We start from the raw sequence: 12080 nt of genomic DNA on the forward strand, positions 1-12080 counted from the left end.
AAACAAGATAAAATGAAATTAAGGGATGAAAGAGGAATATATTGAGAGGGAAAAAGGGAGAGATAGAATGGGGTAAATTATCTCACATAAAAGTGTCAAGAAAAAGCAGTTCTGTTGGGAGGGAAGAGGGGGCAGGTGAGGGGGAATGAGTGAATCTTGCTCTCATTGGATTTGACCTGAGGAGGGAATAACATACATACTCAATTGTGTATCTTACCCCACAGGGAAGGAGGAAGGAGATAAAAAAGGGGGACAATAGAAGGGAGGACAGATGGGGGAGGAGGTAATCAAAAGCAAACACTTTCGAAAAGGGACAGGGTCAGGGGAGAAAACTGAATAAAGGGGGACAGGATAGGAGGGAGCAAAATATAGTGAGTCTTTCACAACGTGAGTATTGTGGAAGGGTTTTGCATAACGATACACATGTGGCCTATGTTGAATTGCTTGCCTTCTTAGGGAGGGTGGGTGGGGAGGGAAGAGGGGAGAGAATCTGGAACTCAAAGTTTTAAAAGCAGATGTTCAAAAAAAAGTTTTTGCATGCAACTAGGAAATAAGATATACAGGCAATGGGGCATAAAAATCTATCTTGCCCTACAAGAAAGTAAGGGAAAAGGGCATGGGGGGAAGTGGGGTGACAGAAGAAAGGGTTGACTGGGCAATCAGAATATATGCCATCTTGGAGTGGGGAGGAGGATAGAAATGGGGAGAAAATTTGTAATTCAAACTCTTTTGAAAATTAATGCTGAAAACTAAAAATAGTAAATAAATAAATAATGATTTTTTTAAAAAAAGAGTTAGAGAAAGGCCTGATGCATAATAACCTCTCTTACCATCTTTCTCTTGGTCCTTCTACCTCCTGCAAAGAAGAAAAATAGTTTTTTATCTCCAAACAGCTTCCATACCCCCAGAGTCTTTGCTCATGGGAAGCAAAGGACTGAAGCAGACACTGAAATAAAACTCTGCTTTATTCATATAGCAAAAGATTAAGAATCAAATGTGTTTTTTAAAAAACAACAACATTCTGCACAGATCTGAACCAAGCGACAATGCCCTCACTTTGTAAATTCCCGGCTGAGTGGACACTGGCTGGGTTGCTTTGACTGTCCTTACTGTCATCCAGATGGTAAATACTCATAAAACAAAAGACTCTCTGCCAGGACGCACTAGAACTGACAAGAGTGAATATGACTGGCATCCAGATCATGGCCACAGCCCTCATGGCACATGGATAGGTAGAAGAAAGGAAGTGGGGAAACTCCTCTCTTTCTCAGCCCCAATTCTTATGGCTATTGATTAGAGCTATTGGTTAGAATGCTGGTTACTCATAATGACAGCTGTAGTGGACATCAGCCATAGGGAAGGAGATAATGCACATGGAAATATATTGATGGTAGAGGTCTCTTTAAGCAGGGGATTACAGCCTGAAGCCTTATCCAGGGCAAATGTTGTCTCCTCCTTACCCATCTGTACAGGCCATTTAAGACACAAGGAGGACCATTTCCTCGGCCCAGTTTCCAAAACAGACAATGAAAGTCAAATTGAAAGTAAATTTGAGCCTTGAGGCTTTCCCCAGGCCCATTTCTGCCAGATAACTTTCTATTCTGAGCTCTCAAGCAAAAACTTCAGTAAAAATCCCTTTGCCCTTGGTTAAAGAGTTATAAGATGTCTAGTAGAAAAAGTGTCCCTTCCTTCTGTGATACCCACCCTACAGAGAGGAAGTTTATGTAAACTGTACATTTACAAACACTGCGTTTTACAAATAAATAGCATTTTCAGTCACCACAGTCTGAGGACTAACCAGCTCAAAAAGCCAGCAATGGACAGCCTCTTTCAAAGTGCATCCAACTAAGAATTCAGCAATGACATCGGTCCCAACAAGACCCTCACAGGCTTCTCTAGCATGGTTTCCACCTCTGATCACAAATTCATCTCACAGAGGAAACCCCTTGTCCAGAATTAAAGATCAAACTGACCTCATGCCCTGATTAGGGCATTTAGAAGGCTAAGGTTGGCAAGGTGTTCGGGAAGAAAATAGAACAGAAGATAATAGGAGGACAGGAATGGGAGTCCAGCCCCAGGATGGAAGGAATTCTATGGAATGTCACCATGGAACTAGCTCAAGGCCCCTGGGGACTGGGCATGTACCAGCCACCACCACTCACCATGCAGACCTGGGGCAGCCACTTTTGTCTTCCTCCAATCCATACCCAGTTCTCAGAAGCCCATTTATACATCTGAGACTAATTCCCAAGCTCCTTAGATAGACTCACTAAATCAGCATGGGTAGATGGGAGGACTGGGGCTCCCAATCCAGCTATGCTGGAAAGGGCAGCTCAAGGCTTGGAGGACAAGATATATCTCAAATTCCTGAACCCTCTGGTTGAACGAGGCACTGTGATTAGGTTCCAAGAGACAAACGTGGAACAGGAGGTTCCACCCTGGCTGAGAAAAGGGGAGTCAAGATGGTGCCTAAGGCTCAATCAGGTCATGAAAGTTGTGTCTGCATAGTGAGTGGCACAAGGTGCCAAGGGGTAGATGTTCTCAGAAAGATTTCAGGTATCTTGGGAATATGGAACAAATCTATTAGGAAAAGGGCAATCAATCTGGATAAAAGGAACCTTATAATCAACAGCAGAAGTTGCAGTGGACAGAAGGCTCTTATATTTTTAGGTGGCTTCTGCTCTTGGCCTGTATTTATAATCAGAGATGGTGACAGGTGTGGCACTACTTCTGATCCTGATTTGAAATAAGATGAGTCTAGGGCCCATACATGCCTCTCATTTTCACACTAGTCCTAGGGGACTGGTCTTTCTCCAGTGCTTAGGTCTGAAAGGTTATTGACCTTAAAAAGGGAACCTTTCCAGGAGGGGAGAATTCTCCCTTGGCCAGGTTCAGGCTCACATTAGATGTCTACACCCACCCTGGAAATGAGGAAGTCCCTAAGCTCCTGGCCTAGAATACTTAGATTGGAAGCCCCATAAATCAGCATTGCTCTCTTACACTATGGCCCCCATCTGGGCCAAGTTCTCCCCTTCTTCTTTACCAATGACGTAGTACCCATAATGCAAGTAAGCAGGCAGCCTCCCAGACATATTTCCCAGTGGTCCCTGGGAATAAAGTGCTCAGATCCCAAACAGTCTCTACCAGACAGGTGTTCCTGTGCTTGAAGTTCTTCCAGTTATGAGGGCAAGTCCTTTTTGACTTCTAGGACTTTTAAAAAAGGAAATTAAAATAAAAAATTTCCTTTCACATTAACATAAAGGACTTGCCCCACCATGGACCCGCTGCTAAGCCTGGTGAGAAGGATGTGGCCCGGCAAGGGCTGCATCTCCCTGAGTTCCTAGGAACAGAGCTCTGGTCAGCATGCAGCTGATCAGTGCCCACAAGGAATTTTCAGATGATCCCTGCCTTTTCCCCAAAAGTTGGTTAGGTGGCTCTCTGAGGTAGCCCTTGGCTTTCCTGCTCCTGGAAGATCTTTTCTTCATTAGGACAGTTCTGGGGTCTCTTGGCTTCTGTGAGGCATCTAAGTCCATTAGCTGAGTCTCTGACATAATCTTGTGGTATCTTGACAGGCTTCCCATAGGGTTGCATGGCTGGCTCCTGGGACACCACCTCCTCCATATAGAGAGTTCCCGTGTTCTCATTCCTGAGCTCAGCACCTAATGGCAAAGGAGAATCTGTAACTGGCCAGAAGGGGAAAGTTGAGAGGACTATCTTCCCCTTCTCCCAGGAACCCCAAGGCTGGTCTGGTGAAAACCACAGAAAGCAGACCCACTTACTGCTCCTTTGAAGGCCGTCCCTAATTCCTTAGCATCAGCATTTTTATTACATACCATCCAATATTCCTTCCTCATCATTTCCCATGTGTACATCTTTTCTCCCTGAGAGTGAAAGCTTCATGGAGGGCAAGATTGCATCTTCTACTTCCATACTCCCACAGCACCTAAGCATGTAGCTGAGCATATAGGATATATACTGTGTATACTTGATACATACTTATTAATTACCCGAAGCCTAGTTCTCCCCCTGCTTATTCTGAGAGAGCTTCACCTTCATCCAGTCTCTCCTCCTCCTCCTCACACCTCAAATCTTGGGCTTTTCTTCCTCATTTCCAGGGTCATTAAGCTGGCATCTTTGCAGCTATTCCAGCTAGGGCTCTGAGGCTACTTACAGAACAGAAATCAACTCTGGGACCCAGCCCTATAGCTAACAGTTAAGTCTTGGAGGGAAAAAGAGGGTGACCAGGAACAACGGGGAAAGAACCCCATTGATAAGGTTAGCTGGCCCACAGAACTGTTCAGAGAATGAAGGTTTGGGATACTGGGATATGGTCTATCCCTTTATTTTACTACCGTCACGAGTCCACCATTCTTGTCCCCATCCTCTCTTACCTACCCACATCAGCACGAGGTGGCACTTGGGCACAAGAGTAGACATGGCTGAAGCGACGGCCTGATGAAGTCAGATACCAATGCTGTATGGCAGGCTGTGGGTCATACTCAGTGACTGCCACACCATTCACTGCTGTCATCATAAGCATGTTGATGACTTCATTGGAAAGCTTGGTCCTCTCATCTGTCTTGATTCGGTTCATGGCACTGAAGCCACGCTCACAGCAAGAGGTTGAGATGGGCACACAGACCACCACTGCCATGAGCTGACTCAGCAGAGGGAAGCGGGAGTGCTGGGAAAGGGCATTTTTGCATAGCATGGAGAAGGGAAGGTTCTTGGCAATGGTCTTTAGGTCCAGCCATTCGTCTAGGAGGCCTTCTTCACTGTAGCCTGGGGGGAGGGAGAGCTCAAAATGTCTGGCTAGGTTAAGTATCTCATTGTTCCCAAAGTTAGCCAGTTCAATGCCATCTGGCCAGGCCATAGTGTCAAACACCTCCATGTTCTTGAGCTGGGGCGATCGATCAGCATCAAACCTTCTTTGGAGGTATCCAATCCCAGTTAAAATCATCTTCTCTCTGTCTGCCTGGAACCGCTGTTCAGCCATCTCCATCCTGTCTAAGAGAATGCCATGGAGTTGACCTTCCTTGAAACTGGTGTTGAACTCTTCCTCTTTGGGCCCCGCCTGGTGGAGGAGGGTTTCCAAGGCAATGTAAGCCCTCTCCAGCGTGGAGTTTACCTCTGTGATCAAAACAATCTCTTTCTGGCACACCTCAGATACAGGCCGGTAGATGCTTAGGAAGTCTAGAAGAAAGTGGCAGAACTTAATGAAATGAAAGCTCTTCATCAGCTTCAACATGCCCTTGGCCCTGTGCCCAATCTGGCCCCCAGCTTCTGCCACGCTCTGCAAGTGGCTGGCCAGAGCAGGCCAACTCACAATCAGTGCATTCAGTGTCCGTCTTTTGCTTGCTACCCACCTGATGGCATTCAAGTCCTTTAGGCGTACAATTTCTTGTTCAAGGGCAGCTGCACCCACCTGTAACTCGTTCAGCCTTTTGTTGGAGGACTGGTAAAACTTAAACACTGTCCGGATATGCCGATCACATTTCTTTACTAAGTCAATGCTTCCACAGGCATCTACTACTGCTAGGTGGAGACGGTGGGCCACACAATGGACAGGCAACAGCTGAGGGATGATTTCTTGGAACTTCTCTACTAGACCTCCCTTACAGCTAAGCATGGCTGAACCATCAGTCCCCAGGCCTACTACCCATCCAGGCTTCCTAAATGGTATATCCAGTTCATCCAGAGCAGAAATTATAGTTTCAAAATAGCCATCCACTGTCTCACTGTAGAGTGGGGCCAGTGTGATGTAAGACTCCTTCACCTCCATCTCTTTGAAGTATCTTATGTAAATCCCCACACAAGACTGGTCTGATGAGTCTGTGGAGCTGTCCAACAATATACTCACACAAGGAGAATGACGGATATCATCCAGGATCTCCTTCTTGAGTGTCTCAGAGATGTACTTAATGAACTGGGTACAGGCAGTACGGTTTCGATACTTGCCTAGGATCATGGTCCCTGTGCTCTGCAGAAGCTGCAGAACCTTCTCAAAGTCATTCAGAGGCCTTGAGTGGTAAGCAATGGAGTAGGCAGCATTAAAAAAGTGTTCCATGTTTGCCATTAAGTCACTAGAAATTTCTGGCACCACTGGAACAAGGGAAGCCCGAGGTGCATCTTCCTTGACCTCTGCTGTGTTGACACAAAGCTTATGGGCTTTGCTGACCTCATGGTACTTTAAAGTCTCCACTTTGAAAGGTCCTGTGTACCCTTTAACTAATCTGGAAGATTTGTCATGGAGGGAAGGGCGTTCTTTGCAAGCTGAGCAAAACAGCGTGGTCTCTTCTGGGTCACTTATCAACCAAGAAAACTGCCCAAACCAAGACTTCTGGATTGATCGTGGTCGGTAAGTCTTCCTGACTTTCCCAGTCATATCTCCTTCTCTTTCACCATTGCCAGGATTGGGGCAGGAGCCGCAAACTTCTACTAAAGGAAGCAAAGGAAGCCCAACTCCTTCAGCAGAGACCAGCATGTCAACCTCTTTGGTGGTAATAACAGTCTTCTTTTTCCCTTTAGAAAAAGATTAAAATGTCAGTTTTGGCCTGTACACAGTCAGAGAGGTCTCACCTTTTTCCCTAAGGTCTCCTACGAGCTCGGAGACCCCAAACCAAGAAATGCACCACCTGACACAGAGCCCAAGAAGAAAAGATGAACCCAAGAAAAGATGGACACCTTCCTAGAGAACGGCCATGCCACAGACTTTTTGATTTGCCTTCCATGACCTCTAAATATCCACTGAGTTCCCCACAGGTTATTTCTCCAGTTCATTTAGACTCTTCTGCCTGACACCCTCATTGCCCACAACTACACTGAGGCCAAGTGATCATCTGACACCAAACCCAAGGACAAGCAACTTAAATCACAATCACTGAAGATGCTGTAGGCAGAACTAGCAGTAACTCCAGAGGACACCAAGAAGAGAAGAGGCACTCAAGTTTGACCTCCACAGAATTCTATGCACTGGAGGATACTACTTGTCAGAGGCAGAAAGGCCTATAGATTGCATTTCCTCTTCACGGAGCCTAGATATCTCGCTAATAGTAATAGCTAACATTTAATGATCACTTTAAGGTTTGCAAAGTCCTTCCTATGTGTTATCTTGCCTAATCCTCATTACTACCCTATGAGGTAGGTGTTATTATTTTCTCTATTTTATAGATGTGGAAACTGAGGGTAAGAGAGGTTAAGTGACTTGGCCAGGGTCACACAGTTAAGTGCTTAAGGAAGCACTGGAACAGAAGTCTTCCAAACTCCAAGGGTGGCACTGCATCCACCAAAGAATCATTTCTCTTGTGATCCTGGGAAGATTTATACTGTTGTAGATGGAGAACTGTGGCCCTAAGAAAGTCTGATAGTTCATATGGCCCCTTCACGACCTCTTGCTGCTTCCTGCCTGCCTCTTTTCATCAGCTAAAAGACCCCTTAGAAAAAGTACACTGATCTCAGGATCCTCAATTTCTCCCTACCTTCTTCTGCTGGACAGGTTTTCGAGACCATCCCCCCTCCCCTTTAGTCAATACTGTGCATAATGCTACAGTTGAGGAGTTATAACAGATGCCCTGAGTGTAGACATCCCAGGCCTCACCCTTTGGGTTCATTTGTTAAAGACTCACCTGGGGGGCGACCTTTCCCCCACTTTGGTCCATTGGGATCCTTGATCCAGGGGGCTGCCCTTCGCTCTAGCTTCGAGATCAGGTCTGGCTTGGCGGCAGCAGGTCCTGTTCCAAGTACAGAAAATCACATCAAGATTATACTCACAAGTGGTTAATCTAGTGGCCCATCTATAGCCCCTATACACACTCACCCAAAATATCTGGCTGGCAAATATTGGCTTGAAAGCAACCTCAATGATGGTCACATTTCCACCTCTAAGTACCAATGAGATTGGGTCAGAATAGGAGCTAGGGGCAAGATAACTGCATATTCTAAGACTCTAAGTAGTTCTCTATAAAAAGGCCAGATATGAGTTCCTCAACCATGGGCCATCAACCTCTTTACCTCTAACATCAATAGTACTAAGCAGTATCTACAAGGGCCACTGGCAAGTTTAAGGCAATAACAAAGGAGCAGAGGGAAAAATGGAGGAAGAGAAAGGAAAAAGCATAAGATGAAGGGAGAAGAGAAAGAAAGAAAAGTAATGGAACCATGTCATCAATGTCACAAATCTAAGGTGGACATGGGGACAGAGCATTCACCAAACTACTCAATCTAATTACTAAAAAAATGACAAAGGACAATCAATAGAGCATTCAGTAAAGCACCTAACTTATCATATGCAAGGGATTGTGTTGGGCCCCATAGGGATACAAATACAAGGAATGAAAAAATTTCTACTCTCAGGGAACTTACATTTTAACTGAGATTAACTCAAAGATCTATGTTGTAGGCCAGGATGCTTAGTAGTGGAACTAGGATGATGTGAATTAACACCAGCCAAGAGAAGTACGTGTGTGAGGAAGTTGCGGTCTAGACCTTGGGTCTAGTTGGAGGTCTGGACTTTGCCCCCAGGGGGACTGATCTAAGACCAAATGGTGGGTCCTTTGAGGAAAAAGAATATTAAAATATATTTTAGGATGACCTTGCCAATAACTTTTATCTGTTTTTTACCTCTCTGAATTACTTTTTGTTATCTTTGGAATGGCTTTGGCCAAGAAGTGTTGGAATGTGTTTTTGGTAAAAGGCCTGTTTGAATCCTAAAGCTCTGAGTAATCCATTTTTTAATTAATTTTTTTATTAACAAACAACAATTTTCCATTTCTTCCCCCTCCCAGCTTCTACCTTCTATGATTGGAAAAAAAGAAAAAGAAAATTCTTGTTAAAAAAAAATTCACAGTCAGGCAAAAGAACTTGCCAAACGGGCCATGTTCAAAACTATGTTTCACTCTGCACCTGAGGTCATCTAGAATCATGTTTGAACATTATATTGATCAGAGATCTAAAGTCTACAAAAGATGTCTGTCCTTACGTTTCAACAATCCAGCCAGCAGCTTCTGTGGGGGGTATAAGATCCACCCACAGCCAGCACCCAGAAAGCTGCCAACAGCACAGGTTCTTTTGATCTGCCTTAATAAGGAAAGCAAGGTATAAAGGGGTTGACTAGTTTACTTTAATTCAGCATACAGACAGCATTCACTTAGTTCAGGGGAAAAAGCCGGCACCCTGAACTTCAGAGCAAGTTACAAAGTACAAACATCAACAGACAGACCCAATACAATTCATAGTTACCAACATCTAGGTTCAGCCCGGGAGCTCAGAACAAGGGCTGGCCCAGAGTCACGCTCACCACCACTGCTGCAGGTAGAGCTCCAAAGAACTGACAGCCAGCCCCTGGTTTTTATATCTTTTTCAGCGTCAGGGGTGAGTCACACATGCGAATCACCCACGTGACCTAGAATTGTCACAAAGAGGCGGACTTAAACCCACGTGGTCTAAAAGCCTCTGCTCTCCCAGACAGGTAAACTAGGCCCTCCCTGGGCCCCACCTTGGGCCCCACCTTAGTTGCCAATCCACACCCACTAAGGTTTTACACCTAATAGGGGTTTGGGCCTGGGGCTTAGCACCTAGTAATACTCAATCAAAGACACTGAATTAATCAAAGGAAACAAAGGCCAAACTCTTCACGGGCACTTGTTGAACTAAGTGCTAAGGAGCCCATTTTGATTACCAACACACCTTAAGATGCTGATATTGTAGAAACGATTCTGGTTCTGCTCACTTCACTCTGCATCAGTTTATACATGTCTTTCCAAGCTTCTCCGAAATCACTGCTTTCATCAAGGCGTCAAACTCACCCCACTGGAAAAATTCTCCAGTGTAGCCAGAACCAGATTAAAATATAACTGGGAAATGTTTAGGGAAAAAAACAAAAACCCAATACAACATAGATAATGTTAATTTGTGGTTTTCTAAGCCAATATGCAGAGGCAGGGATCATTTCTATTTGAGTTTGACACCACTGACTTTGATCATTTCTTATAGCACCAAAGTATGCCATTATATTCACTGACCTGTGAGTTCTGGATTTAGGCTATAATACGCCTGGGAGTTTTCATTTTGGGAGTTCTTTCAAGGAGGTTACTGGCAGATTCTTTCAATTTCTACTTTGCCCTCTGGTTTGAAGATAGGTGAACAGTTTTGTTTTGTGACTTCTTGAAATATGGTGTCAAGAGTCTTTTTTTGTTCATGGCTTTCAGGTAGTTCAGTGATTCTCAAATTATCTCCCCTCACTCTATTTTCTCAGTCAGCTGTTTTTTCCATGAGATATTTCACATTTTCTTTTATCTTTCAGTCTTTTGACTTTTATTATTTCCTGATATCTTGTAGAGTCATTAGCTTCCATTTGGTCATTTTCAAGGCTATTATTCCATTTGGCTATTTTCAAGGAGTTTTTTTTTATTGTTCAGTAATGTTTTATATCTCTTTTACTAAGTTGTTAATTCTCTTTTCATATCTTACTTGTATAGGTCTCATTTCTTTTCTCATTTTTTTCATCTACCACTCTCGTTTGCTTGTTAAAATCCTTTTTTGCTCTTTTTTAAATTACTTTAACTCTTCTGGGAATTCTTCTTGGGCTTGTATCCAAGCTACATTTCTTCTTTTAGGCTTTGCTGATAGATATTTTCAGGACATTCCCTTTTGTGTTGGTATCTTGAGCTTCTCGGTCACCACTGTAGTTCTTAATGGTGGGATTCTTTGTTTGCTCATTCTTCTAGCCTACATCTTGATTTTGGACTTGATATTAGTACTGGGCTCTGGTACTTTTTTTCGGGAAGGAAGGGAAGAGGGGTAAGGGGGTCAGAGAGGAGAGGAATATCTAGTCTGGGCTTCTGTCCTTTCACATCCTCCTGCTGCTTTCACAGCTCAATCTAGGAGCCTGCAAATTTTCAATTCCCAAAGTAGTGTGATCCAGGTAGGCAGCTAGGTGGCATAATAGATACAGCACTGAGCTTAGAATCAGGAAGACTCATCCTCATGAGTTCAAATCCAGCCTCAGACACTCTATTTGCCTCAGTTTTCTCATCTGTAAAATGAGCAGGAGAGAAATGGCAAACCACTTCAGTATCTTTGCCAAGAAAACTCCAAGTGGGGTCACAAAGAGTCAGACACAACTGAACAACGACAACAAAGTACAATCCAGGGAGAGATCTATTCACTCCCCTCCTGTTCTGACCTCTGCAAGTTCCTGACCCTGTTGTGTGTGCAATAAGTTTCAGTAGATTGCTGCTTGACTTACTTGCTTGACTTACTGGGAGATCCTGCAGGTTCAGAGTGACTGATGCTGGCAGCTCTTGGTCTAGGACTCCTGCCCTGATCATTCCACCACAGGCTGACCCACAGGCAGAAAGGCTAGAACTAAGTCATGGCTCAGAGCCAAACTATTTTTCTGAACTTATTCCCTGCTCATAACTGTTCCACTTTGCCCTGGATTTGTGACCCAGAACTGGGTAATAAGAGAGAGAGAGAGCTGCCAGATGGCACCAGTTCTTGCAGCCAGCACCAGCTGAAGAATTCCCAGGGCCCTCTTTCTGCCTGAGAGCTCCCTGTGCTGGTGCTCGGTCTCAGCCTTGTTTCTCTCCCTGCACTCTAGAACGCTCCCCGTTCCTGCCTCTGCTGCTGCCTGCCACTAGCATTGGCTGCTTTTGCTGAACCGTTTTCCCCCCTCTTCTTTAATTTGTGTTTCAAAGGATAGCTCTCTAGGAGGGGGAGGGAAGAAGAATGTGCTGAGAAATGTAGGTGAGGTAAAAATTAAAGATATCAGAAAATTCTATTTAAAAAATAAAAAAGGAAATGAGGGGTTCTGCCACATGAGCGCCCTCAAACTCTACATCTATGATGCTACAGCTGGCTGGTTGAGTCATTTTTCAGTCATGTCCAATTCTTCATGGCCCCATCTGGGGTTTTCTTGGCAAAAATACTGGAGCGATCTGCCATTTCCTTCTCTAGCTCATTTTACAGATGAGAAAACTGAAGCAAACAGATTATCTGAGGCTGGATCTGAATCCATGAAGATAAGTTTTCCTGATTCCAGGCCTGGCATTGTATCCCACTGCACCACGCAGATGCCCTTA

At 44.5% G+C, this 12080-nt stretch overlaps 1 protein-coding gene across 2 annotated transcripts; it reads right to left on the reverse strand.

The window, feature by feature from the left end:
* Nucleotides 1-947: 947 nt before the first annotated feature.
* Nucleotides 948-6451, reverse strand: ZNF862 (zinc finger protein 862). Of its 2 annotated transcripts, none has more exons than XM_036758398.1 (2): nt 4396-6451; nt 948-3659 (listed from the first exon to the last, which is right to left on the reverse strand). In XM_036758398.1, the coding sequence occupies exons 1-2, from the start codon at nt 6383-6385 to the stop codon at nt 3427-3429; spliced, it is 2223 nt and encodes a 740-aa protein (XP_036614293.1). In that variant the 5' UTR covers nt 6386-6451; the 3' UTR covers nt 948-3426. The 2 variants fall into 2 exon arrangements, with proteins under 2 accessions (XP_036614293.1, XP_036614294.1); XM_036758399.1 differs by having other exon boundaries at nt 3633-3659; nt 4392-6451.
* Nucleotides 6452-12080: the final 5629 nt, after the last annotated feature.

This window comes from Trichosurus vulpecula, chromosome 5 (genome assembly GCF_011100635.1).
Source record: "Trichosurus vulpecula isolate mTriVul1 chromosome 5, mTriVul1.pri, whole genome shotgun sequence".
Classification (NCBI taxonomy): domain Eukaryota; kingdom Metazoa; phylum Chordata; class Mammalia; order Diprotodontia; family Phalangeridae; genus Trichosurus; species Trichosurus vulpecula.

Excerpts from the sequence above, each read along its gene's own strand:
- ZNF862 (XM_036758398.1), bottom strand. The coding sequence starts at position 6,385 with ATGACTGGGAAAGTCAGGAAGACTTACCGACCACGATCAATCCAGAAG. Across the intron at positions 3,660-4,395 it reads GCCACCTCGTGCTGATGTGG|GTGCTGAGCTCAGGAATGAG; the intron begins GTAGGTAAGAGA and ends CTTTGCCATTAG.